Below are 26,295 nucleotides of genomic sequence, written 5' to 3' on the forward strand. Positions count from 1 at the left end.
CAAGGAGGATGAGATTATATAATTAGCTTACATTGAGTATTTTTTTAAAGCAATGTTTCTAAATTATTGTGTCGTCATAAAATTTTTCATATTGTATGAAACTAAATCAACTCTTTCATTTACTACTTGTTCATTCAAGGCACCATTTTTAACTGCTTGCCACCCACCCCTAGTATATATACTGTGGTAGGGTGGCACGGACAGGTTGGATCATGTACATTTTTCAGCTTCTTATGAGTGTGGGGAGTGAATGCGCTCACCCGCGCTGTCACTGGCAACAGCGCAATTTTGTTAGCAGGTCCAGCAAAATTATTTTGGACCTGCTGATCGGCTGTAGCCATTCACCGAACAGAGTCTCGTGTTTACAAACACACAAGACTCAGTCTGTACTCAAAGCAGTGATCTGGCTATTTCTTCACCCCGTCAGGCAGGGAGAAGAAACGGCCAAATCTGTAAGTAAAAGCAGCACATATTACACACATTAAGCTTGTTAGGCACACATTTACCCCCTTGATTTCCCCTAGATGTTAACCCCTTCCCAGCCAGTGTCATTAGTACAATGTCAGTTAGTCAGTGTACCTCCCAGCGTGGGTCTGTTAGCTCCAGAATGCCTGCCACCCTATCACAGTCACACTATAAGTTGCCGATCACTGTCATTACAGTATAGCATCTATAGCTGCAAAAAATCCCAGTATACAGTATATACCATAGTTTGTAGATACTATAACTTTTTACACAAACCAATTAATGTACACTTATCTGAGTTTTTTTTTTTTTTTTTTATACCAAAGACATGTAGCAGAATACATTTGGCCTAAATTTTTAATTTTTGAAGAAATTATTTTTTTTTTTACATTTTTTATTGGACATGTTTTATAATAGAAAGTAGTTAATACCGAGGTTTTTTTCAAAATATTCTGTCTTTTTTCATTTATATAACAAAAAATAAAAACCCAGTGGTGATCAAATATCACCAAAAGAAAGCTCTATTGGGTGTGTGGAAAAAAATAATTTACATTTCGTTTGTGTACAGTGTTGCATGACCGCTCCATTGTCAGTTAAAATAGTGCTGTGCTGGATATCAAAAAATGCCCTTGTCATGAAGGGGGGATAAACCTTAGGGGTTAAATAGGGAGCCAATATGCCTACACTGATAATCAGTATGGGACCTATATGTCTTACCTATTATCTTTGTACCATTGAATAGCAGGATAGGGCTTTCCCTTTACCTCACATTGTAACTTAATTGCTCTTCCAATAATTACAGAAATGTAATCAACTGTTCCACTACCAGCAATTTCAGGTGGTTCTGGAACAAAATGAGAATATTATTAAATAATATAAAATATTTTATATATATTATACTGTTAGCTTATTCTGGCAACTAAATCCTTATTTAAATAGTCCAAAACCAAACACAATGCATATGTCTAGACAAATAGGATAATTACAAACCATACAGTAATAAATAAGAATGTATACATTTTTAATTATACAACAGTATTTATATAACTGTCTGGTCAGATGGGTACATGCTTGGAACATGTCTGCTTTGGAATGTGTGCACAATGTATTTAAAGTTTTGTGCAACACAATCAGAAGTGTATTGCCGTTTCCCATTCATATTACATGTCAGTATCCTATGTTTAAGCTTTTTGACATAAAAAACATTTATATATTGCATCCTATCAGATATGTTAGTTACCTTAGTTTTCCTTTTTAAGGCTTCTTTCCATTTACCTGGTAATGATGCCAGTAAAATACTTTGTGTCCTAAAGTGACAACACCTACCCACTATTATGTATCTATGAAGGAAAATAGTTTTCACCAGGACAGGACTACAGAATACATCCCTCTCCTTTTCTGTACATTGCAGAGAAATCTGCGAAAATGCTAATGATCTAATAGCAGAAAAGCAGAGAGCACAGGAAGGTATCACCTCACTAAATTTCAGGTAGGATAACAGGTATTTTTTTAAATTTATCAAAAGGATATTATAACAAACCAATAGGGAGCAAATAAAACCTCATTGCTAAGCTTTTACTTTCTAAGAAAAGAGAGGTCACAGAGGAACACGAATGCAGCAGAGACCTTCTGAATAATACTACCCACAATAATAAAAAGGCTCCACATCCTTTTACTGACAATAAACAATGTTGTGCCTGGTCCTATAGGTGAATCATTAAGGGTTCATATGGCTCCTTGCTTATGGACATTTCAGTCCCTGTGTCTCTGTACTATAACAACTTTTTTGGAATGGGAATACTTCTAGTCAGTAAGCTGGATAATAATATAATGAAGATATTCAACAATCCATGCAATACACGGAAAGTGTTATGACTAGATCATCACAGGTGATCAAAATCTCTTTTCTACTGGGAGATGTATGCACTTGTTGGCAATTACCTAATTGATATCAAATTAAAATTTAAAAATCCCAATATTCAAGATCCTGGAGCAATGTGGTTTTGGAGTGGACCTGAAAGCTATTGTGGAAACTTTACCCTAACCTTCAGTGTAAGGGCGAACCTCACTGACCCAAAGTGTAAAGGGAAACTTCTCCATTGACCTCCAGTTTAGGGAGGCACATATCTAGTGACCACCAATGTAATGGATGCACTTCATCACCGATCCTTAAAGTATGGGGGAACTTCACTTTCTAGCAGCCTAAGGGATTTTTGTTGTGATTTTGTCCTTTCCAAATGCTGGGCCTTGTGCTATAAATAAAGTGTGTAGATCTAGACTTATTGCTAAAAGCCACTGGATGAGATTTATGAAAGGAGTACCTTTCTGTTTGCTTTCCGATACAAACCTGTATTCATCTTAATATACAGTGAGGTGCAGAGTAAATTAAACTTTGATTGGATTTTTTTAGGATAAACGGCTTTACTGAGCTAAGGTAAAAATAAACCTTTTTAATAAGTAAACCCTCATTCCATCCCTATAATTTATATGAAATTTAGTGAAAAAAGCTAAAGATTATATTTCCGAACCAACTCTTCTCCCCCTACTGGTTCAAGCACTTGGTATCATCTCTTTAGAATTAATCAAGAAAACAATTCCAATGCACATAATAATAATAATAATAATAATAATAATAAGTCCTTCTAAATGATTGTGTTTGCTTACAAAACAATTCTTAGTAGTAACATAATAATTTTGCTCTAATTTTCCTTGGACTTCTAATATATATCCAACATACCATTTTTAAATTTAATGTAGAAACAAATATACAATGGATAACAATATAATTAATATTATTATTATTATTATTATTAATAATAACAATTATTATTTAGCTAACTTACCTAGCACATCTACATAGAAGTGCTTTTCATCACTTCCTGCAATGTTGCTGGCAGTGCAAGTAAAGGATCCAGAGTGTGACAAGGTTGTTTTCAAAATCTTCAGAATTCTTCCTTTTTCTAAAATCTTGATATTATCACTTTCAATGACCTGTAATAAGATGACAGCTATACAAATGAATTACAGATTGCTCAAGTTACCACTGACAATTTTATACCGATGAATCACCTTTGCAGAAATATTTCTGATGCTTGTAAGGGAATATAATGCATAAATCCATCAAGCAGATGAAGATTAAAAGCAATAAAAAGCTTCTGGCTAAAACTATATAGAAGGTCAATGTCCTTTAAGGCCTGTGAGCACACAGGAAAAGACACATTACAAATTACATCACATTACAAATTCTACTGCTAAACAATTTACTGTAACTTTACTTCAGAAAATGTATTCATCTCATATCCAGTAACATTATTTACTTGCATACAGACTACACAACCATAAAAATGCATTGCTGGTAATAAAAAGGATCAAATCATTTTTTATTAATTGTACATTATGGGACACGGGATGAATTTTTATGTACATTTCGGAGAATTCAATAAAGCACCACCAACACTTTTCTTAAACATTGGCCATTTAAAATGGCCTTAGCCAGATAATAAAACTTCTACCACCTGTTTCAGTAACTTTAATGACACCCGTGACAGATTCAGGTAGTTATTTTACAATGTGGCATTACTAATGCACAAAGTTAAAAAATAATTACCTTCAGTTACCTTCAGTTCGTAGATTATGAAACCATAGCTAATTAAAACCAACCCTAAGTTGATGTACAGAGATAGGCAGTGTGCCTGTGCCTGTGCCTGTGCCTGTACGTAGTATAGTAGAGCAGCATATTTGCCACCACTTCCCTCTCTTTGTCACTGGTTGTTAAGGAGACTGTTGGCTTCACAGCTGACAACCTGCTAGCAACCAGTGATGATGCAGTGGGCAGAGCCTGAGGGGAAAGCTGAGACACTAGTTCCTCATCAGGTCCACTCTCTCCTTTTAATTGACAGCAGGCAGGGGGCAGATTCTATAGCCAATGGCAGGCTGCCCATTGACCAAGGGAAGGAAACTGCCTGCTGTCAATCACAAGGAGAGCAGATAAGATAGGGAACTAGTGTCTGTGAATCCCCATCATGCTCTGTCTGTGTGTCAGTTGCAGTGGAAGAAAGCACAGTTGTACTAAAGATGGGGTAGCCATATGGACACTCCAGTCTTAATTTGCCTCCACATGCCATATGTGCCCCAGATTTATTTATCTATCCATTAGCATGCATGTGCTCCCACTGTGGAGACTCTTTAAAATTCATTAGAGTTAGGACTGCAGGTAACAGGGAGCCTTGACGTGGCCCTGCAGCTTTCACATGCGTTTGCAAATGTGTGCTAACTAAACCCCTGTATTGACGCAAACTGTTAGACAGGCCAATTTGGTTGGTAAGCAGACTGGTTGGCAAATTGAACTGGGAATTTTATCTTTGTTTGTTTCATGTGCGTTGCCCTTCCATGTGTTCTTTGCTATGAAGGCCAGTTATAGATGGGGGCAGAGGCCATTTTCTTTGTTGTATATGTGTACTGGTGAGTGGACATACTGGGTGCCTTTGCTGTAATACTATCAGCTGGGCTTCCATTATGCCCCCAATTACCTTTCAGGAGGGATGGGCCACCTCCAGGCTCACCTGCCCCCTATCTATCCATTAGCATGCATGTGCTCCCACTGTGGAGACTCTTTAAAATTCATTAGAGTTAGGACTGCAGGTAACAGGGAGCCTTGACGTGGCCCTGCAGCTTTCACATGCGTTTGCAAATGTGTGCTAACTAAACCCCTGTATTGACGCAAACTGTTAGACAGGCCAATTTGGTTGGTAAGCAGACTGGTTGGCAAATTGAACTGGGAATTTTATCTTTGTTTGTTTCATGTGCGTTGCCCTTCCATGTGTTCTTTGCTATGAAGGCCAGTTATAGATGGGGGCAGAGGCCATTTTCTTTGTTGTATATGTGTACTGGTGAGTGGACATACTGGGTGCCTTTGCTGTAATACTATCAGCTGGGCTTCCATTATGCCCCCAATTACCTTTCAGGAGGGATGGGCCACCTCCAGGCTCACCTGCCCCCTATCTATCCATTAGCATGCATGTGCTTCCACTGTGGAGACTCTTTAAAATTCATTAGAGTTAGGACTGCAGGTAACAGGGAGCCTTGACGTGGCCCTGCAGCTTTCACATGCGTTTGCAAATGTGTGCTAACTACACCCCTGTATTGACGCAAACTGTTAGACAGGCCAATTTGGTTGGTAAGCAGACTGGTTGGCAATTTGAACTGGGAATTTTATCTTTGTTTGTTTCATGTGCGTTGCCCTTCCATGTGTTCTTTGCTATGAAGGCCAGTTATAGATGGGGGCAGAGGCCATTTTCTTTGTTGTATATGTGTACTGGTGAGTGGACATACTGGGTGCCTTTGCTGTAATACTATCAGCTGGGCTTCCATTATGCCCCCAATTACCTTTCAGGAGGGATGGGCCACCTCCAGGCTCACCTGCCCCCTATCTATCCATTAGCATGCATGTGCTCCCACTGTGGAGACTCTTTAAAATTCATTAGAGTTAGGACTGCAGGTAACAGGGAGCCTTGACGTGGCCCTGCAGCTTTCACATGCGTTTGCAAATGTGTGCTAACTAAACCCCTGTATTGACGCAAACTGTTAGACAGGCCAATTTGGTTGGTAAGCAGACTGGTTGGCAAATTGAACTGGGAATTTTATCTTTGTTTGTTTCATGTGTGTTGCCCTTCCATGTGTTCTTTGCTATGAAGGCCAGTTATAGATGGGGGCAGAGGCCATTTTCTTTGTTGTATATGTGTACTGGTGAGTGGACATACTGGGTGCCTTTGCTGTAATACTATCAGCTGGGCTTCCATTATGCCCCCAATTACCTTTCAGGAGGGATGGGCCACCTCCAGGCTCACCTGCCCCCTATCTATCCATTAGCATGCATGTGCTCCCACTGTGGAGACTCTTTAAAATTCATTAGAGTTAGGACTGCAGGTAACAGGGAGCCTTGACGTGGCCCTGCAGCTTTCACATGCGTTTGCAAATGTGTGCTAACTAAACCCCTGTATTGACGCAAACTGTTAGACAGGCCAATTTGGTTGGTAAGCAGACTGGTTGGCAAATTGAACTGGGAATTTTATCTTTGTTTGTTTCATGTGCGTTGCCCTTCCATGTGTTCTTTGCTATGAAGGCCAGTTATAGATGGGGGCAGAGGCCATTTTCTTTGTTGTATATGTGTACTGGTGAGTGGACATACTGGGTGCCTTTGCTGTAATACTATCAGCTGGGCTTCCATTATGCCCCCAATTACCTTTCAGGAGGGATGGGCCACCTCCAGACTCACCTGCCCCCTATCTATCCATTAGCATGCATGTGCTCCCACTGTGGAGACTCTTTAAAATTCATTAGAGTTAGGACTGCAGGTAACAGGGAGCCTTGACGTGGCCCTGCAGCTTTCACATGCGTTTGCAAATGTGTGCTAACTAAACCCCTGTATTGACGCAAACTGTTAGACAGGCCAATTTGGTTGGTAAGCAGACTGGTTGGCAAATTGAACTGGGAATTTTATCTTTGTTTGTTTCATGTGCGTTGCCCTTCCATGTGTTCTTTGCTATGAAGGCCAGTTATAGATGGGGGCAGAGGCCATTTTCTTTGTTGTATATGTGTACTGGTGAGTGGACATACTGGGTGCCTTTGCTGTAATACTATCAGCTGGGCTTCCATTATGCCCCCAATTACCTTTCAGGAGGGATGGGCCACCTCCAGGCTCACCTGCCCCCTATCTATCCATTAGCATGCATGTGCTCCCACTGTGGAGACTCTTTAAAATTCATTAGAGTTAGGACTGCAGGTAACAGGGAGCCTTGACGTGGCCCTGCAGCTTTCACATGCGTTTGCAAATGTGTGCTAACTAAACCCCTGTATTGACGCAAACTGTTAGACAGGCCAATTTGGTTGGTAAGCAGACTGGTTGGCAAATTGAACTGGGAATTTTATCTTTGTTTGTTTCATGTGCGTTGCCCTTCCATGTGTTCTTTGCTATGAAGGCCAGTTATAGATGGGGCAGAGGCCATTTTCTTTGTTGTATATGTGTACTGGTGAGTGGACATACTGGGTGCCTTTGCTGTAATACTATCAGCTGGGCTTCCATTATGCCCCCAATTACCTTTCAGGAGGGATGGGCCACCTCCAGGCTCACCTGCCCCCTATCTATCCATTAGCATGCATGTGCTCCCACTGTGGAGACTCTTTAAAATTCATTAGAGTTAGGACTGCAGGTAACAGGGAGCCTTGACGTGGCCCTGCAGCTTTCACATGCGTTTGCAAATGTGTGCTAACTAAACCCCTGTATTGACGCAAACTGTTAGACAGGCCAATTTGGTTGGTAAGCAGACTGGTTGGCAAATTGAACTGGGAATTTTATCTTTGTTTGTTTCATGTGCGTTGCCCTTCCATGTGTTCTTTGCTATGAAGGCCAGTTATAGATGGGGGCAGAGGCCATTTTCTTTGTTCCCCAGATTTATTTACCTGTTTACAATAAAAGTTCCTTTTGTTTCTATCAGGCCTCCAGATCCAAAGCAAAACCTAAGACTGTGTTCCATTTTAAGTACTGACCTCCCAAGTCTCTCTAAGTCTGCAAGCAATTCCACCTCATAATGAGGGAGCGCTCTCACTTGTCATGGCCTTTGCAGCCATCTGTTTCCAGGACATTTCACATGTTTTTTGTCCAGAAGATTGCATCCCAGGGCAACAAACTAGAATTTTGGTCTCTGCCTCCACTCTGCTTCATGTTGTCAAACTTATCAACATCCCTATGAAGACTGATGGACCCTCAAAGTCTCTAAAGCATCCCATATGCCTGACCAGCTGAGCCGGGCTTGCTTTGCAATGGTGGATAACAAGTTCAGTGCTGGTATCTGGAAAATCCTTTCTCCCACTGGTTTAAAAAGTGTTTACGATGGATTCCAGCGTTTGGGCTATGGAAAAGACTTCGGGGAAACTCCTGGTACAAGGGAAATAGTTGTTGAAGGAAGGTCATCTTCCAATCTATATTCTGGTACTCAGGGTGATTCAATAATTCCTTGTGCTGAAACTCTCTTATGTAAGGTTTTCCAACCAGCATGCAGTTAGGCAATGCCATGGCAGTGGCTTACATCATTCATCAGGAAGGAACCAGAAGTCTCACAAACCTAAACAGAACTGAATATGGTTCTGGCATGAGCAGAACGACATGTTCCATCCCTGTCTACTGTACACATCCTGCATGTGGAAAACGGGCAGGCAGATTTCCTTAGTCATATGAACGTCCAGAATCAAGAAAGTGGTCTCTTCACCCAAGGTGTTTAAATACCTCTGTTGGAAGACACAGACCCACTGACCTCCAAAATTAACAATGGTCTGAGAAGATTTGTTTCCAGATTTAGAGATCCTGGGTTCATTAAAGAATAATCTTTGTTTTACTGGAAGTTTGTGGCCATTTCACAGGAAACCTGGTATCAACCTTAAGTGTTATGCTGACCCTCCTAATTTATTTAATTGAAAAAATAACCCGATAAAAATATGGAGATAGGGACTTCTGACTTTTCTTTGACTTGTCTGATCTACATACTTTTTTGGTCAGTCACTCGGAAAGTATATAAGCTAGTGGCTGAAGATAACAGCTGAACATTCTGAACCCACTCCAGCCAGTTACTAGACAGCAAAAGGTGATTAGCACATCTCTTTGTCACTTTGTTTCTCTGCACTGCACAAGGTTGATGCCAGGTCAAATTCAGTCACTTACACTGTCAGCATTTACAAATAGATTGTTGATATAATAATGACTATAGAACCATATTTATTTATTTTTTTCATATCAGCCTAAAGTTTAGCTTTCAGCTCCTCAAAAAAGGTTAACCTACTAGACCAATAGTGTTACTTTATGTGGAAATACAGCAAAAAAAAAAAAAAATGATTGTCCTGGATATGGAGTGAAAGGATTGGTGTCTTCTCTCAGGTTTATATGGCTGCCTGGGTCCCATTTCTCCTCACATAGCAGGAAGTGAGAATGAATAGGGATAAACAAATGTGTTTTCAGTTTTTGAAGGGGTTCGATTAAATTCCTAACCTAAAATCAAACCCCACTAAAATCTATATAGTACATATAATCTATGTAGTCAATTCTGGCCATTTTCAAGGCTGATAAGTAAAGGATTGTCAAAAAAGTCCATAGAGAATTGGGTACTGTTGTAGAAAACATGTACCTATGTAAAAAAATGTTTAGATCTTAGGGTGACGTACCTCAATGAGACAAGTTAGCAGCAGAAAGCACATACTCACCAAAAGAGCAAAGCAGCCAATTTTCTTTAAGTTTTTCTAATGGTGAGTTTTTCTTCTCAAGTGAGCATAGCATCCTTCTTTTAAAGTGATACTAATGGGCGTTTTTTTCTTCCTCCCCTTCAAAGGTGCAGACAGATTTTTTTAAATGTTGCTTATGCACCCTTTTCCCCTTCTCCTTTGTGTCTGCATACACCACCATTCTTCTTTTTCTTTATTTAGTTTTCCACTGCCAAGGGCACCCTGAGGGCACATATTTAAGTCTTCTTGGGTTCACAGGAAAATGGTGGGCATAATTCAACCTAAAAGAGGTGTGGTGGCTGGAACTGGAGGAGGAAATAGAATGCACTGCTAGAGTGCAGAAGGCTAATACTGCTTTGGAACCATAATCCTCCCTGCAGGAGTGCAAGGCTGTTGGAATAGCCATTTAAAAAGATGGCAAGGATGAATCATGTGATATAACTGTTTTAAATTTGGTGCAAGGCTGAGACCATCTTATATATGTTAACCACATAGACTGGAAAGGGTTGAGCGGCAATTTTTCTAAGTATGCAACACACTACTGGATGGTGATATTTTGAGCCAGCACCCCATTCCTGAGCACCAGCGGGACTATATACACTCTCCTTCTTTGCTTAGAGTGGCACTACAAGCATTAGCAGTTGAGAATAGTAAATGATCCTGAAAGAGCTGTTAAGAGACATGAGAAGAGAATGAAGGGTTCTCTAGACAAATTTGCCTGGATGCTAATGTGTTTAAAATGTGCATCTCTTTTTTAATATAGTGTTCATGTAAAATGAAATGAGATTCATATTACGATTACCTGAGTACTTCCATTATACCATGTGATAAGAGGTGGCGGACTTCCTGTAGCATCACAAAATAAACTTGTGTCACGACTCAACAAAACGGATACATTTGTCAGCTTTTCCTTGTCTTTAATAGCCGGAGAATCTGTAAAGAGCAATTAAAAGACATAACATGAGAAATTTACTCCTACAAATAATTAACAAAGTATGTGCAAATTTGAAAAAAGGAAGCTCATGTTTACACAAGTGTCTAATTAATATGTTCTGTAGGCTAAGATTACCATGTGTGAGAATGACTCACTGTACTGTTCTTGAGCATCTGCATTAAATTAGATGCTTGGCACTCACTAAACATTTGAGGAGGAATCAGGAAATTTGACAAACAAGGCACACATCAAAGCAAATAAATTGCGCAGCCTAAGGCTAAGAAAGATACAGTATGAGTCCAGTGATTAGGTGGGGTTACAGCTATTGATGTACAACCAACTAAACTACAGCAGTATAATTTTCCTCATAAAATGTATTTATTGAAACCCCCTTATACTAACATTGAAAAACCTATATTTTCCACACAACCTAGTTTTAAAGCTTCACTAGGAAAAACAGTTTTAGTGCTGGTATTTTTACCCTCTTTCTTCTTTAACCAGTTTGCAGCCTTTGGATATGATATATGTTAGAGTAAGATTTGGTTCTTTTTTAGTTTTTTTTTTGATTTGCTTAAAGCAGACTTTCAATAGAAGCAAAGTTTGATTATTCACTTAACCCCTCTCCCCCACCCCCATGGCAAAATGCTGTGGTATAATAAAAAAAAGTTGTGCCAAATTTCGATCCATGTGTGGTCACTGCGGTTGAACAATAGGCTGCAGTGCTGATTTGTGTATTTTGACAGAGGGGGACATTAAAAAACACTTGTTTCACAGTATAACATTGGCTTTTACACCCTAAATTGCAGGGTGTTCAGCGTGCTGCACAGTGAATTCTGCACCATGATTGGGCTGTGGCATCCTTAACAACCGATGAGTCATCAGCTGTCAATGGGCTTCCCCACTGACAGCTAAATAAAAAAAATAAAAAATAAAAACATTTGCCGAAAAAATAGTAAAACCCCCCCACCCCAAAGCACCTTGTCCCAATGCTGATGGTGACAAGTGTCTCATCCCCACAACCCTGGGCTGTAGTTGAGGGGGTATGCAGGCAGGGCGCTTATTGGGATCTGGAAGCCCCCTTTAAGCAGCGCCCCGAGATCCTGCCCCCCCCCTATGTAAATGAGCATGGAGTACCTTGTACCCCTACCCATTCACCAAAGAAAAGTGTCAAAAAGTAAAAAAAAAAAAAAAGAAAACACATAGAGAGAGTTTTAAACAATTTTAATTAAATGTTTTTCCCCTATTTATTTTATTTATTATTTTTTATTTTTACACAGTTTAAAAAAAAATTAACCATTTTTATTCCTATTATAAGGAATGTAAACATTCCTTGTAATAGAAATAGGCACGACAGGACCTCTTTATTGTGAGATCTGGGGTCAAAAAGACCTCAGACCTCACAAGTACACAAAAAAAAAAGGACCTTTAAACCAGTTGCTAGGCAACGACGTTTGATGTCACTCTGGTCCTCCAAGACCATAGAGTCGAGTGAGGGCCAGCTTGCCCTCACTCGACTTCTTGTCTAAGAGGATCCAGGACCCGATAGTTTTCCCCGCTGCTGGCGGGAGGGGGGGCACCGCCACTGGGACCACCCTTATCTGAAAGCCAACCGCCTGCAGTTTAAAAAAATACCAGGGTTATGGCAGCTATCTGGATAAGGGTCTGTTTTTTTTTTTTTTTTTTGGCGTGGGATTCCCCTTAAAATCCATACCAGACCCGAAGGGTCTCTCTTTTGTTTTTTTATGTAATTTGATTCTTTCTTTTTTTTTTTAGAAATATCATTTTTGTTGCAGCATGTTCCATGCATGCTACAGATGCACTTTACTTTATAGGAACACTAAGGGGACCTCCCAGGCACTATATTTAAAATAATTTTTCAGTTTTATTGCTGCACTTTAAGCATCATTAAAATCACTGCTCCTGAAAAAAAACATTGTTTTAAAAAAAAGAATTTGCATTGATACATGTCCCCCAGGCCAGTGCCCTGGACCCCCATACCCCTTTTATGGTCAATAACTTGCATATAAGCCTTCAAAATTGCCACTTTTGATGTTTCCTGTTCGGCTCCCATAGACTTCAATGGGGTTCGCTGTTCGGGTCAAAACATTTCCCCTGTTCGGGAGTTCTGTTGCGAACCGCAGTGTGGTGTTTGGCCCATCTCTTTCTCTGACTTTCCCCTCTTTTTGAGATTGGACAAGATTGAAAGGTGGGGCAGAGACATCATACTCTCCACCTTGTCCAATCAGAGAATGCATTGCAAAGAATTTTCTAAATGGTGCCCAGTGGGCGACCTCCTCTGTTCAGAATGTACTTGGAAGCTAGTGGAGATCACTGTAGTGTAGAGTAGAGATGCCTACTGCAGTCATTTCCATCTTTCATCTTCTAGAGGGATCCCACATGTATGGTATATGCATAGTTCTATTGGTTCAAGCTGGATGAACATAAATATGTAAAAACCTGAAATTCTTCTTTAAATTAACATAAAATGCATTAAAAGGTTTGCGACGTCATTTTAAATGGTACATCTTTCATCTATGCATTTTATTACTCTGCATGTTTTTAAAATCCCTCTCACTGGATTCTTTGTGCAGGTACAAGAGAATGCGTTTTCCATGGGCGATTAATAGTATCATATGTAGAAAATGACTATATATGAGTTTTAATGCAATAAACTCATATAAAATAAGAAATACCTTTACCCTGGAAAACATATATAAAAAACTGATGTAAAATGCTTTTGGCATGTACAGTAAGCTCTCACAAGCAGAGCCCCCTAACCCTCTTGTTCTCTATTTTTATTGTAACTCTTTTGTATTGTAAAACATTGGAAACTGTTAGAAACAAAAGCAGGTTTGGCAATGTCCATATTTTGTGGCTTTAAATGGTTGTAAAGCCACTATGATATGATCATACAATAGGACATGTCTCCCACTGCATGTATTTTATAAAAATAGTGCCTATTCTACCTTATTTCACAGCGCCTCCCAGCACTCACATGACTCCTCGCCTCTCTCCTCTCCTGGGCTCACAACTACAGCGAGAGGGGCCGAGAACTCATGCTGATGTCAGCCGAGAGGAGAGGTAGAAGGGCAGGAGAGAGGTGAGCAGTCACGTGAGTGCCGGGGGGGCGCTGTGAAATAAGGTAGAACCTGCATTTTCTTTTTATAAAACACATGCAGTGGGGCACATATCCTTATTTAACAGAGGCTATTGTATGATCATTTCATAGTTTTTTTTAGCAGCAGAAAGGGAGGGGCGGGCACTGGTACAAGTAGACAGGCGAGGGGGAGGACACAGGAGAGCTGCATATAGCTGCGGATGATGGAGACACGTAAACTGACCACAGTGTCAGGGCTCAGCTGCCATGATAAACCGTGGTCTTTTTACAGGGGGAGGGCAGAACCAGGCAGGATCAGCCAGGTAATTTATATAATACAGAGGGCCAAATTACACAGAACAAACACTTTGCTGTATAACATGATTTAAGGGAACAAGATTTTTATTTCTTAGGGTAACAAAAACATTAAGATACACTGTAATTTTGTTTGAGTTGTATATAGGGGTTGATTTACTAAAACTAGAGATTGCAAAATCTGGTGCAGTTCTGCATTAAAACCAAACACCTTCCAGTTTTTTTTGTTTTAATCAAAGCTTAATTGATCAAGCTGAAGTCAGAAGCTGATTGGTTACAATGCACAGCTAAACCAAATTTTGTACTCTCAGGTTTTAGTAAATCAACCCCACAGTGCCCATCCTAAAATGACAGTCGCTTCTAAACACACACAAACTTCTGACTATATTAGACAATGATTTCATATAACACAGGCTGAAGTAAACTTAAAAGTTACCATAAACTTTCAAATGATATTTCCTTTCTGTCAGTCCTGCCTGATTAGAGGCCACACACTTATATTCTCCATTGTCATACTGTGTCAGGGAACTGATGATGAGCAGAGTCCCGTCTTCTGTAATCTTGATACCAGGTTCTGTCCCAGTTACCTCTTTGTTGTTACGTAACCATTTAATAACCGGTTTAGGATTACCTAGTTAGATGAATACAAAAGAAATATAATATATTGTAGGTAGTTCTGGTATAAGTTATATTACATTTTTTGAGCACAATATACTGTATCTCTGTAGAGGAATTAAACAAAGAACTCTTGTGTTTGAAAGATGTATTCAAATTTCTACTGTTTTCATATTCATTTGGTTTTGGCTAGGACTTTAATAGTGCAGTTTATTAACAAGGCACCATTATGCCTTGCCAGTAGAGCAATGTAGCAGGTCAGCCATGCAGCATTAGCAGAGTGTTTGAAACTCATAGAATAATGATTTTCATTGTATATATGAACATTTTGGATACAATCTTTATGGAACATTTAAGAAAGAAATGTATGTCATAGTCCGTATCAAATTAGGCAGATGAACAAATTAATATATATTTTTTTTAAAGCTCAACTGAACTTTAGGTTTAAATTAGTTGAAAACCTTTCAAATGCATCACAACAGCATATGTGCAAAGGCGTGCAGTTTGTCTTCTTTAAAAAGCAGTCATATCCTGTAAAGAAAAGGCTGTCCTCTGCAAGAATACAGCAGAGAAAGACCTCTGTTCTCTATGTGGAAGCAGCGGTTTTTTGCAGAAGTCTGACAAGCCCTCTGCTGTGTCAGAGCTAAAGTTCCCCAATACGAAGGAAGCATGAGCTTTGCTGACTGCAGGGCTGTAAGTATGACTTAGCAGAAGACATCTCAGACCTCTGCAGAAAGACCACTGCTTCTTTATAGAGAGTTAGGGTCTCTATAACATATTGGCATAGGACATACTTTTCTACTCAGGCCTTGGCTGCTTTCTATATATATAAAAAAAAAAAAACTGTAAAACTTAGCATTAGTTTTGTTTTGATGGACCTGGAATGTATTTATCAAATTTGAAATAAAGATTTAGTTTAATTTATAAATCGATTATATATGATTGGTCATTCATAAAAAAAATATATATATACATATATATATATATATATATATATATATATATATATATATATATATATGTATATATATATATATATATATATATATATATATATATATATATAGTTGAATTTGCTAACTAAACAACCTTTATTTCTTTAGAAACTCAACCTTGCAGTTTGTGTTATAGACTGAAGAAGGAGGGCATTTGAATAACAAATGTCAATCTATCATGCTTGTTTTTGTTTAAGGCAAGTATTTGGGTTGAATCAATAACCAAACCAATTTCCAGTGTTACGATTGTTTAACTTGTACATAATAAAGTTGACCACAAACATCAGAAGACTGACACATGTCATAGACATAAAACGCATTTCGAACAACTAAACATTATCCTGCCACCCATCCTATTTCTCTCAAATAAACAATAACATCTGGCCAGGAAATAACTATCCAGCTAACAAACTTTGCCCCTTGAGATCTCTTGGTCAGAGGTTCCTATAGAGGTTCCTATGCCAATAAACAGCACAGTTAATTAGCAATACAAAACATTTCCCTGCATGCAGTCTTACTAGCAAGACAAAAACATCTACAATTGGTTTGTAGCATTTAAATTAAAAATAAAAAAATCCAAATATATGTGAACCATCCTGCTACTGCTATATAAAGGTGCCTCTGTCTATTGCACAAAATAGCTGAAGACCCCTTTGTCTGTCTAAGGCACATAACCAAAACCCAACACAAGCAAGAAAGAGGATTGGGTACTCTTGTTCTCAGTTTATTAACTGTTTTTTTTTTATAAATATATATACAGTATATATACATAATATATATATATGTAGTTCTCATATAGAGTGAAGAAGAATCACGATGAAAAGAGGTATCTTGATGGTGGTGAGCCCTACATATTTGCAACTAGATGCATGTGAGAATTACATTTATAATTTATAATTGGTTAGCAGGATTAAGTGCTGAGTAATGTTGGTACTATTTATTTGCTGTAAATTGTGCCACCCACATGTACTCTTACTCTGGCAATTTTGCACTGATCAGCAGTGGTGTATTTTGGTTTTGTGCTGTCCAAGGCAAGACTAAAATTGGGCACCCCCCCCCCATGTAAATTTGCCCCACTCCTTTTTTAAAGGGATGTGACTCCCTCCAAAATTGAAGGACTACAAGTCCCAGCATGAACCCCTGAGATCTCACAAGAGGGGGGGGTAAGAGGGGTGAGAGGGGTGGGGGAGAGAGAGAGAGGGGGATGATAGAGAGGGGGTGAGAGAGAGAGGAGGGGAATCAAAGAGTTAGAGAGAGAGAGAGGGGATGAGAGAGAGAGGGGGGATGGTAGAGAGAGGGGGGATTAGAGAGAGAGGGGGTGAGAGAGGGGGATGAGAGAGAGAGAGAGAGGGGATGAGAGAGGGGGTTGAGAGAGAGAGAGGGAGATGAGAGAGAGGAGGGGTGATAGAGAGGGGGTGAGTGAGAGAGAGGGGGGTGAGAGAGGCGGCTCTAGCAACCAGTGGCCAATAGAGTCTCAGGTGGAGGGGGGGCAGCTTTTTTGCTGCCCCCCTGCAAAGTGCCGCCCTAGGCCTGGGCCTTGTTGGCCTAGGCCAAAATACAGCACTGCTGATCAGGCAGCTACCACTTTCCAGTTTTAGTAAAAATCATCTGGGCACCAGAAGATTGGCAGTGTGTTTTTGGTGCAGAGAGAAACATCTTACCCAAAAGCTCTTCTCCCACTAACCCTCGAACACAATCTATTTCACTAATCATCCCCCTTCTTACTTTAACACTAACCCTCACTTTACTTAATAAACCTAATCCCTTGTTCTATACCTGACCAGGATCATCTTGCACAATAGATGAAATTAAGCACAAAAAATACCTGAGCTAGAACCTACTAATTTACTAATTTATGCCTAATACTTATCTGTTGTCAAAAATACCAAAAAAAAAAAAAAGAAAAATGCTAATTGGCTTCTAGCATATTTAATGTCATTTTGTGAGAATTATTGTAAATTATTATTATTTAAAAAATAATAATTGTCATCTTTGTTCCAAATATGAGATTAGCATTCATGTGTGATTGTGTGATTATAGAACTTCTTAACATGATTTATTTGACTACTAAATTGATCATATTACTTTATTTATTAATTTTGTATCTGAAATATTAGAAAAAAAATGAACTAGTGAATTATTGCAGAGATAAAGGCTACTTCAAACAAACTTGTCATTAGAAAAATAATAAGAAGCTGCCATTACTGACCTCTTTTTGTAAAAGTTTGTTGACTGGTTGAATGCTGAATTCACTGGCTTAAAGCGGAGTTCCAGCCATTTACTCACCTGTCCAACGGTCCAGCGATGCGGCCGCCGGAAGCCTCGATCCTCTCCCTTGGCGCCGGCATCACTGCTGTGGGCACCCGGCTGTTACAGTTTGCGGCTTCACAGCCGGGTACCCACTGCGCATGCGCGAGTCGCGCTGCGCGCCGTGATTGGCCGGCAATCTTCTGGGACCTCTGACGTGTCCCAGAAGATTGCAGGGAGGGAGGGGGAGAGGAGAACTTCCGCTCAGGGCGCCGCGGCGCTCCGAGCGGAAGTGGGAGCGGGTACCTGTCAAAACTAGGTACCCGCTCCCCCCCCCCCAAAAAAATGACATCCCAAATGTGGCATGTCGGGGGGTCAGGACTCCCTAAAGCGGAAGTTCCACTTTTGGGTGGAACTCCGCTTTAAATACTTTGAGTCTCTGGGGTTGATTTAATAAAACTGGAGAGTGCAAAATCTGCTGTGCACGTTACCCAATCAGCTTCAGTTTGTTAAATTAAGTGTTGATCAAAAACCTTGATGCAGAGCTGCACCAGATTTTGCACTATCCCTTTTTATTAAATCATTCCCTCTGACCCTCAGCAAGTATGCAGCTCAGAAAAGTCAGAGAAAAGCAAGTGGGCTCACAAGTGTCACAAGGTCAGCATGACGGCTGTGCAACTACTGCTTTCAGGAATGGTCAGCAATGGCAACCCTTGTATTTCCCTTAAGAAAGATGCATTTAAACATTTTGTTTAATATGACGAAATGACAAAAAAAATATAGATGGTTGCACTATAGAATCAGTTCAACATATACCTTTTGCAGGGCAGGGAAATGCAACCTGTTGACTGGAAAGCCTTTCCTGGTGTGTTTTGTCATAAGGAGGCTCCAAATCAGAAAAAGTAGGTGGTGCTATGATGAAAACAAACAAATAAGGTAAGTGTAAGGAAACTATCGCATCAAAATAAATATGTAAGACCCCGTTCACACAGGGGCAACGCTACTTGCTGGGGCAACCTGTGAAGTCATATCATTGAAGTCAATGCAGGTCGCCTCCAGGTCGCCCCAAAGTAGTACAGGACCCTTTTTATAAGTCGGAGCGACTTGTGTCGCTCCTATTAGAACGGGTCCTGTGCTAATCAATGGCAGGCGACCCACCGCGACTGACAAGTCGTGCTAGTGTGAATGGGGACTAATACAGATATAAATAATAACTACTAGGAACACTTTCTATTTACTAAACTTCAGTGCTCAGTGAATGATTAATTTTACCTTGGACCTCTATTGTCACATTTGCACTGTCTTGGCCAACCATGTTACTGGCAACGCAAGTGTACACTCCAGCATCTGAAAGTTCAGCCGTAGCAACTCTGATTGTAAAGTGCTGAAGCTTTTCATCCAGCTCCAACATTCTTCCATCTTTAAACCAGGTTGTTGTTGGCGGTGGGATCCCTTGACTTATGCAGGCAATTTCAAAGCTTTGTTTAACCTGTATTCTTATCATTTGAGGGCCACGCTGGATTTTGGGAGGGACTGTGGAAGAAAAATGAAAACAGAGGAATAAATGTTAGCACAACAGCAGCAGTTAAATTATGAAATTATCTTTGTGTTGTCATCAAAAGGGAACAAATCTAGGCAGGAAACTTTTCTTTGCCCTATCATGGACTTATAGTGTTTGTTACGCCAACATTTCATATTCCTGATATGTGCCTGCTGTACCATGTACTTATATGAGAAAGTATCCTGATCTCTTTGTATTGCTTCCTTTGTGTGAAATCCCTGGTGTTCATGTCAGTTCCTCTGCCTTCCTATTAACAACTGACCACACTAAACAGGAGAGCACACGGTGGTTAGTTCTCTAGCTGTGCTGAGAACTCAGTCTGCTCTTCTCCATTTATCAAGCTTGTCCTGACTGGCCCTGCCCTGCACAGTCTTTCACTGGGAAGATCAGTGTGCTGTTGCTTCTGCTCCCCCAGCCCTTATGCAACTGAGAACAGAAAGAACAGAGGGAATGTGATCACTTATAAAAAGAGGGGAAAAAATGTATTTATAATGTTTTTTATATGTATACACAAATGTTTTGTCTTTTATTCCTATTTTAACTACCTCCCACCCGCCGTATAGACAAATGATGGCAGGCAGGGTGTTCTCTCATTCTAGGGCGTCGTCCCGGTCTCACTGCGCTGTGTCCCTGGGACAACCCTGATCTTAGTAGATGCATCTCTTTATCCATGTGATCAGCTGTCTCCAATCACAGCTGATCACATGTAAACAAGGAAATGCCAGTTAACAGCTCTCCTCGTCTCACACTGACAGAGTGTGAGGAGAGGAGAGCCGGTCAACGACATCTCCTCACAGGGGAGACCTGTGCCCTGATTATCACCATTTCCCTAACTATCAGTGCAACCCTATCAGTGCCCATCAGTGATGGCAGTCAGTATCCATCAGTGATGTCAATCTGTGCCAACCAGTGATGCCAATCTGTGCCAATCAGTGATGTCAATCTGTGCCCATCAGTGATGCCAGTCAATGCTGCCTTTCAGTGTCCATCAGTGCCTGCTCATCAGTGCCACCCATTAGTGCCCATCAGTGCCACCCATTAGTGCCCATCAGTGCTGCCCATCAGTGCCACCTATCAGGGCCCATCAGTGCCACCTGTCAGTTCCCATCAGTGCTGCATATTAGTGCCACCTATCAGAGCCCATCAGTGCTGCATATTAGTGCCTCTTCATCAGTGCCCTTCAGTGCCGTTACATCAGTTCCCATCAGTGCCACCTCATCAGTGCCCATCAGTGCCACCTCATCAGTGTCCATCAGTGCAGCCTATTACTGTCCATCAGTGCAGCCTCATCAGTGTACATCAGTGAAGGAGAAAAATTATATATTTACAACATTTTCTGACAGAAAGAAAATCTTTTTTTTTTTCAAATTTTTCGGTCTTTTTGCATTTTTGTTATTAGCAAAAATTAAAAAACCCAGCAATGATTAAATACCACCAAAAGAAAACTCTATTTGTGTGAAAAAAATGATACAAATTTAATTTGGCTAAATCATTGCATTACCGTGGAATTGTCATTCAAAGTGTGACAGCCCTGAATGCTGAAAATTGGCCTGGGCAGGAAGGGGGTAAACGTGCCCTGTATTGAAGCAGTTAAACTAAATGGGTTGTTTTACAAGGTGATAGTTTACAATCACTTTAAGAATTTGCTGGTTGTTCAAAGGATCTCCTGAGGCTGCTCCACAGCTTCCTTCAATTGTTACTGGAAGCTTCCCAAAAGACTTCCATTAAACATACCTAGAGCTCCTCACCATTTTTTTTTATTTTTAACTAAAAAATATGTGTAGCTTAAATTACTGTTATTTAATCCAGAACTGAGAAACTTTAGCTAGTTAGATGTGCTAACATATATTTTATAGTTAAGCATAGACTGCAGATTTAACTGTAGTAAGATATCTTGCTATTCACCTTCTTCGCTTGTGTCTCTTATTACTAGTTAGAATGTTGAAAATAGAATTGGTTGGTTGGTTAATGTGATAACACAATTGCTACTGTCATTCATTATTCAAAATGAATTCTGTTTTGAGGTTTTAGTTGATTAGGTTCAGGTTCTCAAGGTTTTTATCAGCTTCAGTAATATGAATGAATATGTCAAAAATATAAATAAGTACTTACCATAGACATTAAGTGTTACTGTTTGAGTAGCATTCCCTGCTATGTTTGTAGCTACACAAGTAAATGTTCCAGCGTCAGTAACCCTAATGTCTAATATTTTCATTGAGCCAGTTGGTAGAATTGAGTGTCTGCAATAAACACACAAAAAAAGGTTTCAGTATGGACAACATTTTTTTTATTAATGGTTTACATTTTTGAATAGTTTTCAATTTCTGGAATAGGGTTTTAAAATTGAGCAAGCAGATCATATATAGATGGGGTTAAGCTGGAAATATATGTATTGAGTTTCTTCTGATTAGTACTAATTAGGCTGAAACTCAACTGTGGGTGACCCTGCAAGCACCATGTGATTTACCAAAAGAGGATTTGAAAACAGACTGCTTCAATTGGAAAATTACAACCCAGACAGTGACTGCATTCTATCAGAAGCAATCACTGTTCGACAGACCAGTTGTATACAGGCAGCCATATGGTGCTAACAGCAAGGAAGGGGGAATCAAATGATTTTTCTCCCTGTCTCTTATAGGTTGGATGGCCAAAATTCAAACCATCTATGCTTAGCTTGAGACTACATGTTATGAGGGGTGCTTACCATGAGGAAAAATACCCATGACTACTTCCAACCCTTCTTTCCTTGCAGAATTCATTTATTATAGTAGCCCACGTAAATCACCAGCTCACTATGAAAAAACTCACTGCTACAAGCTTAGCACCAACTAAATTAGGACCTGTTGCTCGTTCCTGGTTAGCTATTCCTCTAATAAAAACTGAAAATTGAAAGGATTTAAAGAGGTGCATGGAAGCCAGCCAGCCCCCAGTCAGTGTTAGGACTGCAAGTAACACAGGGTGCCGTGTAGAGGACTTGCAGCTTACGCATGCGTTTGCAAATGCGTGTCAACTAAACCCCTGTTCTTTATTTATATCGTGAGACAGGTCTACTTGGCTGGTTTCCATGCGCCTCTTTTAATCCTTTCAATTTTCAGTTTTTCTGATACAGGGATGGAGACGCTGGGCATTACCTGCTGGTGTCTCACTTAAAGTCCCAAATAGCCTAGTTGTTCACAGCTCCGGGGCTACTGGCAACAGGTGGTAGCCTTTCTACATGACAAGATGGGGTCTCTGCTGCAACTGGACCCCAAGCAGTGTCTCCTGGGTATATACCCTGATGGGGATATGAATAAGTTTATGTCCATATTCTTGCAGGAGACGCTGTTTGTGGCTAGGAAACTGATAGCTAGGACTTGGATGCCCAGCGATCCCCCAACCTTGGCTAGGTGGATACGTGAGGTGAATACCAATATTCCCTTTCACAAATTGCTCTATAAACACAGGGGATGTCCCGCCAAGTTCGATAAATTTTGGGACAGGTGGATGAGTTGTCCAGACACTAATGTATAAGTTTGTTCTGAACACTGCCCGCCTTACATGGTTTCTGTCTTTATTTATCTTCATGCACCACTACCGACCTATATTGGCTAGCACTAACCGGTTGTATACCTGCATTTTGGCTGTTGCCCTTACCCATCTTTATTTACTGTACACTGTGTGTATTGTTGTACTTGTTCAGTTTCTCTTTTACTGAGCTATTTTAATTGTACTGCGCTAAAGTTTTCAATAAACTCACTGTTTGGAAAAGTCCCAAATAGCCTATATTGTTTAAGCTATTCCTCTCATAGCCGAACCATAAGATGAATCATGTACAAAAGCAGTTAGTAAAGGTTAGAGGTGTTAAAACACATGAGATTCCCTTTTGCCAAGGAGGCTTCTGCTAGATACCTACTGTAATTTGCCTGGAAGTCATGCTGTTCCAATGTCTTCAACATTGACCTGGAACACACATGCAGATCTAGGGATCAAATTTAATTTGCAGCATGCTTTTTCCAGGGGAGTGGCCCAGAATCTGTCAGAGGGTTCAACACTAGTGCTAAGTAGCAAGCATTTTCAGAGGGAGCTCAGCAATGACAGTCTCTGTGTTTCTTGCCTTTAGGGAGTTTAAAAAGTCTACCAAATATTATCAACTACCACCTAAAACTTCCAGAAGCTAAAGAAGAATTCCAGGTATGGATGCTTATCACATTAGTTCATCACAGTGTAACTAGTGTATGCATATACCATACCTGTGGGATCCCTATAGATGCTGGAAATTGCTGCGGTAAACACTGCTACCACAGTGATCTGCACTAGCTTCTTGTATCCATGCCAAGTACCTGCTGAATTGTAAACACATGAGGCAGCCAACTCAGCACAGGCACCTTTCAGAGGTTTCTTTGCATTTTCTCAAAGAATTCTCTGTTTGAATGACATGGAGGTGCGGGGCTATGACATCAATTGAGATCACTGGAATAGCAGTGTCTACCACAGTGGTTCCCAGCTTCTAGAGGGATCAGACAGATATAGTATATGCATACAGTAGTTACATTGGTCCAAGCTGGACCAATGATGTAACTATGTAAAAATATCCATACCTGGAATTCTTCCACTTTAAACATACTAAAGCTTACCCTTTAAACTGAAAAGACTACCAAGAAATAGCAGTGAAATTATCTTACCTCTGAGAAAAAGGTGAAATGAGTTGTGTCTCTTTGGCCCAGGTAATAAATGGCGGAGGAACACTTTTGACCTCACAAGGAAGCACCACATCATCACTCACTTTTGCTGATATCTCAATGTGACCTTTAGAGCCATCCTGAAGGTTCAATGTATTTAGGATTCTGGGCTTTACTGAAAATAAAAAAATCAGTATATTTTTTAATACATTCTACAAAGTAAACATGTCACGTGAATGGCCTTTTTGACACATGCAGCAAAATCCTTGCTGTCACAGTCCTTACAATTAAGGCTTATTGTGTGAAACGTGTAAGAGTTCATCTTCTGAGGGTGTTTGTTTCCCTGTGCATGCCTTTTGCACAGCAAACCTGTTGAGCTGTCAAGCAGAGAACTATGCAGTTTTATTGTTCTGAATTCTCGCTGTTTGCTCATGTATGAAATATAAAAGCATATATTTAAGTATATAAGCTCCTAAGCAAATGAATCATAAAAGCAAAAACAAAAAGCAGAAAAATCAACAATAGAGTTGAGCGGACACCTGGATGTCCATGTTCGGCGGGTTCGGCCGAACTTGAAAAAAAAGTCCGATCCGTGTCCCGGACTTTTTCCGAACTTTACCCAGACACCGAACCCCATTGAAATCAATGGGGACCCGAACTTTCAGGCACTAAAATGGCTCTAAAACACCAAAGGAAAGGGCTAGAGTGCTGCAAATGGCAGCAAAACGTAGTTAAGAGCATGGCAAGTGCTCTGCAAACAAATGTGGATAGGGAAATAACTTAAAACAACAAAAAAATAAAACAGAAAAATAAAACAATGTTCTTCATCTCTGAAGGACGAGGCCCATATGGAGTAGGAGGGAGGTTGAGGTGGTGGTGGATGTGGCGGTGTCATAGGCGTGCGCAGGGTGTGCCGGGTGTACCTGGGCACACCCTAATCACCTAGGGCACATTAGCATTTTCGCTCTGTTTGCCAGTGAGGAGATGGGAAAGATCTCCCTCGGACCTGCTCTGCTCTATTTCACTTTGCCAGCAGGGAGAGTAATGTATCAGGGCCATGTACATGTAGGCAAACACATGCATGTGTATTTAAACTTTGGGGTGCACACCCTAATGCAATAGGCTGCGCACACCTATGGGCGGTGTAGGTGGAAGCGGCAGTGGAGGAGGACAAGGTAGCCAACACTGCTTTTTTTCAGAAATTTTAAATGAGGGTACACCCCAAAAGAGTGAGAAAGAGCAAAAATAGAACAATGGCTGGGTAAGGTCGGTATCCATCGCTATTCTGCACAAGGTACGGAAAAGTCCCGTGGGATCCATGCCTGGTTCATTTTAATGAACGTGAGATTGTCCACATTGTCTCTGGACAGGCGGCTGCGCTTGTCTGTGATAACGCCCCAGCCGTGCTAAATACCCGTTCAGATAATACACTGGCTGCAGGGCACGCCAGCACCTCCAAGGCATAAAGGGCAAGCTCAGGCCATGTGCCCAATTTGGAGACCCAGAAGTTGAAGGGGGCAGACCCGTCATTCACTACATGTAGGCGTGTGCACACATACTGCTCCACCATGTTGGTGAAATGCTGCCTCCTGCTAAGACGTTCCATATGAGCTGCTGGTGCTGCTGTTTGTTGTGGCGTGCTGACAAAGCTTTTCCACATTTCGGCCATTCTAACCCTGCCTTCTGAGGGGCTGGCCGGGCCCTGGTTGCGTTGGCGACCTCTTCCTCCTCCTCCTCCTCTGCCTTGTGCTTCCACTGTGGCCCCCGCTGTCAGGTGGGAATGCCAGCAGCATCGCGTCTACCAGCGTGCGCTTGTACTTGCGCATCTTGCGATCGCGCTCCAGTGAGTGAATTAAGGACGGTACGTTGTCCTTGTAATGGGGATCCAGCAGCGTGGCCACCCAGTAATCAGTACAAGTTAGAATGTGGGCAACTCGGCGGTCGTTGTGGAGACACTGCAGCATGTAATCGCTCATGTGTGCCAGGCTGCCCAGAGGCAACGAAAGGCTGTCCTCTGTGGGAGGTGTATCGTCTGTGTCCTCTGTATCCCCCCAGCCACGCACCAGTGATGGCCATGAGCTGGTCTGGGTGCCACCCTGCTGTGAACATGGTTCCATCTCCTCCTCCATCTCCTCCTCCTC

At 40.8% G+C, this 26,295-nt stretch overlaps 1 protein-coding gene across 1 annotated transcript in view; it reads right to left on the reverse strand.

The window, feature by feature from the left end:
* HMCN1 (hemicentin 1) overlaps positions 1-26,295 on the reverse strand; it is a 452,754-nt gene that overhangs the window by 316,207 nt on the left and 110,252 nt on the right. Inside the window, exons 22-29 of the mRNA XM_082265585.1 lie at positions 24,158-24,329; positions 21,609-21,736; positions 19,208-19,468; positions 18,752-18,847; positions 14,515-14,709; positions 10,535-10,665; positions 3,309-3,456; positions 1,183-1,309 (exon numbers count right to left, since the gene is read on the reverse strand). Of these exons, the coding sequence (XP_082121711.1) occupies positions 1,183-1,309; positions 3,309-3,456; positions 10,535-10,665; positions 14,515-14,709; positions 18,752-18,847; positions 19,208-19,468; positions 21,609-21,736; positions 24,158-24,329 (1,258 nt within the window). The remainder of the gene's footprint in view (positions 1-1,182; positions 1,310-3,308; positions 3,457-10,534; positions 10,666-14,514; positions 14,710-18,751; positions 18,848-19,207; positions 19,469-21,608; positions 21,737-24,157; positions 24,330-26,295) is intronic.

This window comes from Pelophylax lessonae (genome assembly GCF_965119305.1).
Source record: "Pelophylax lessonae genome assembly, chromosome: 8".
In the NCBI taxonomy this organism is placed as follows: domain Eukaryota; kingdom Metazoa; phylum Chordata; class Amphibia; order Anura; family Ranidae; genus Pelophylax; species Pelophylax lessonae.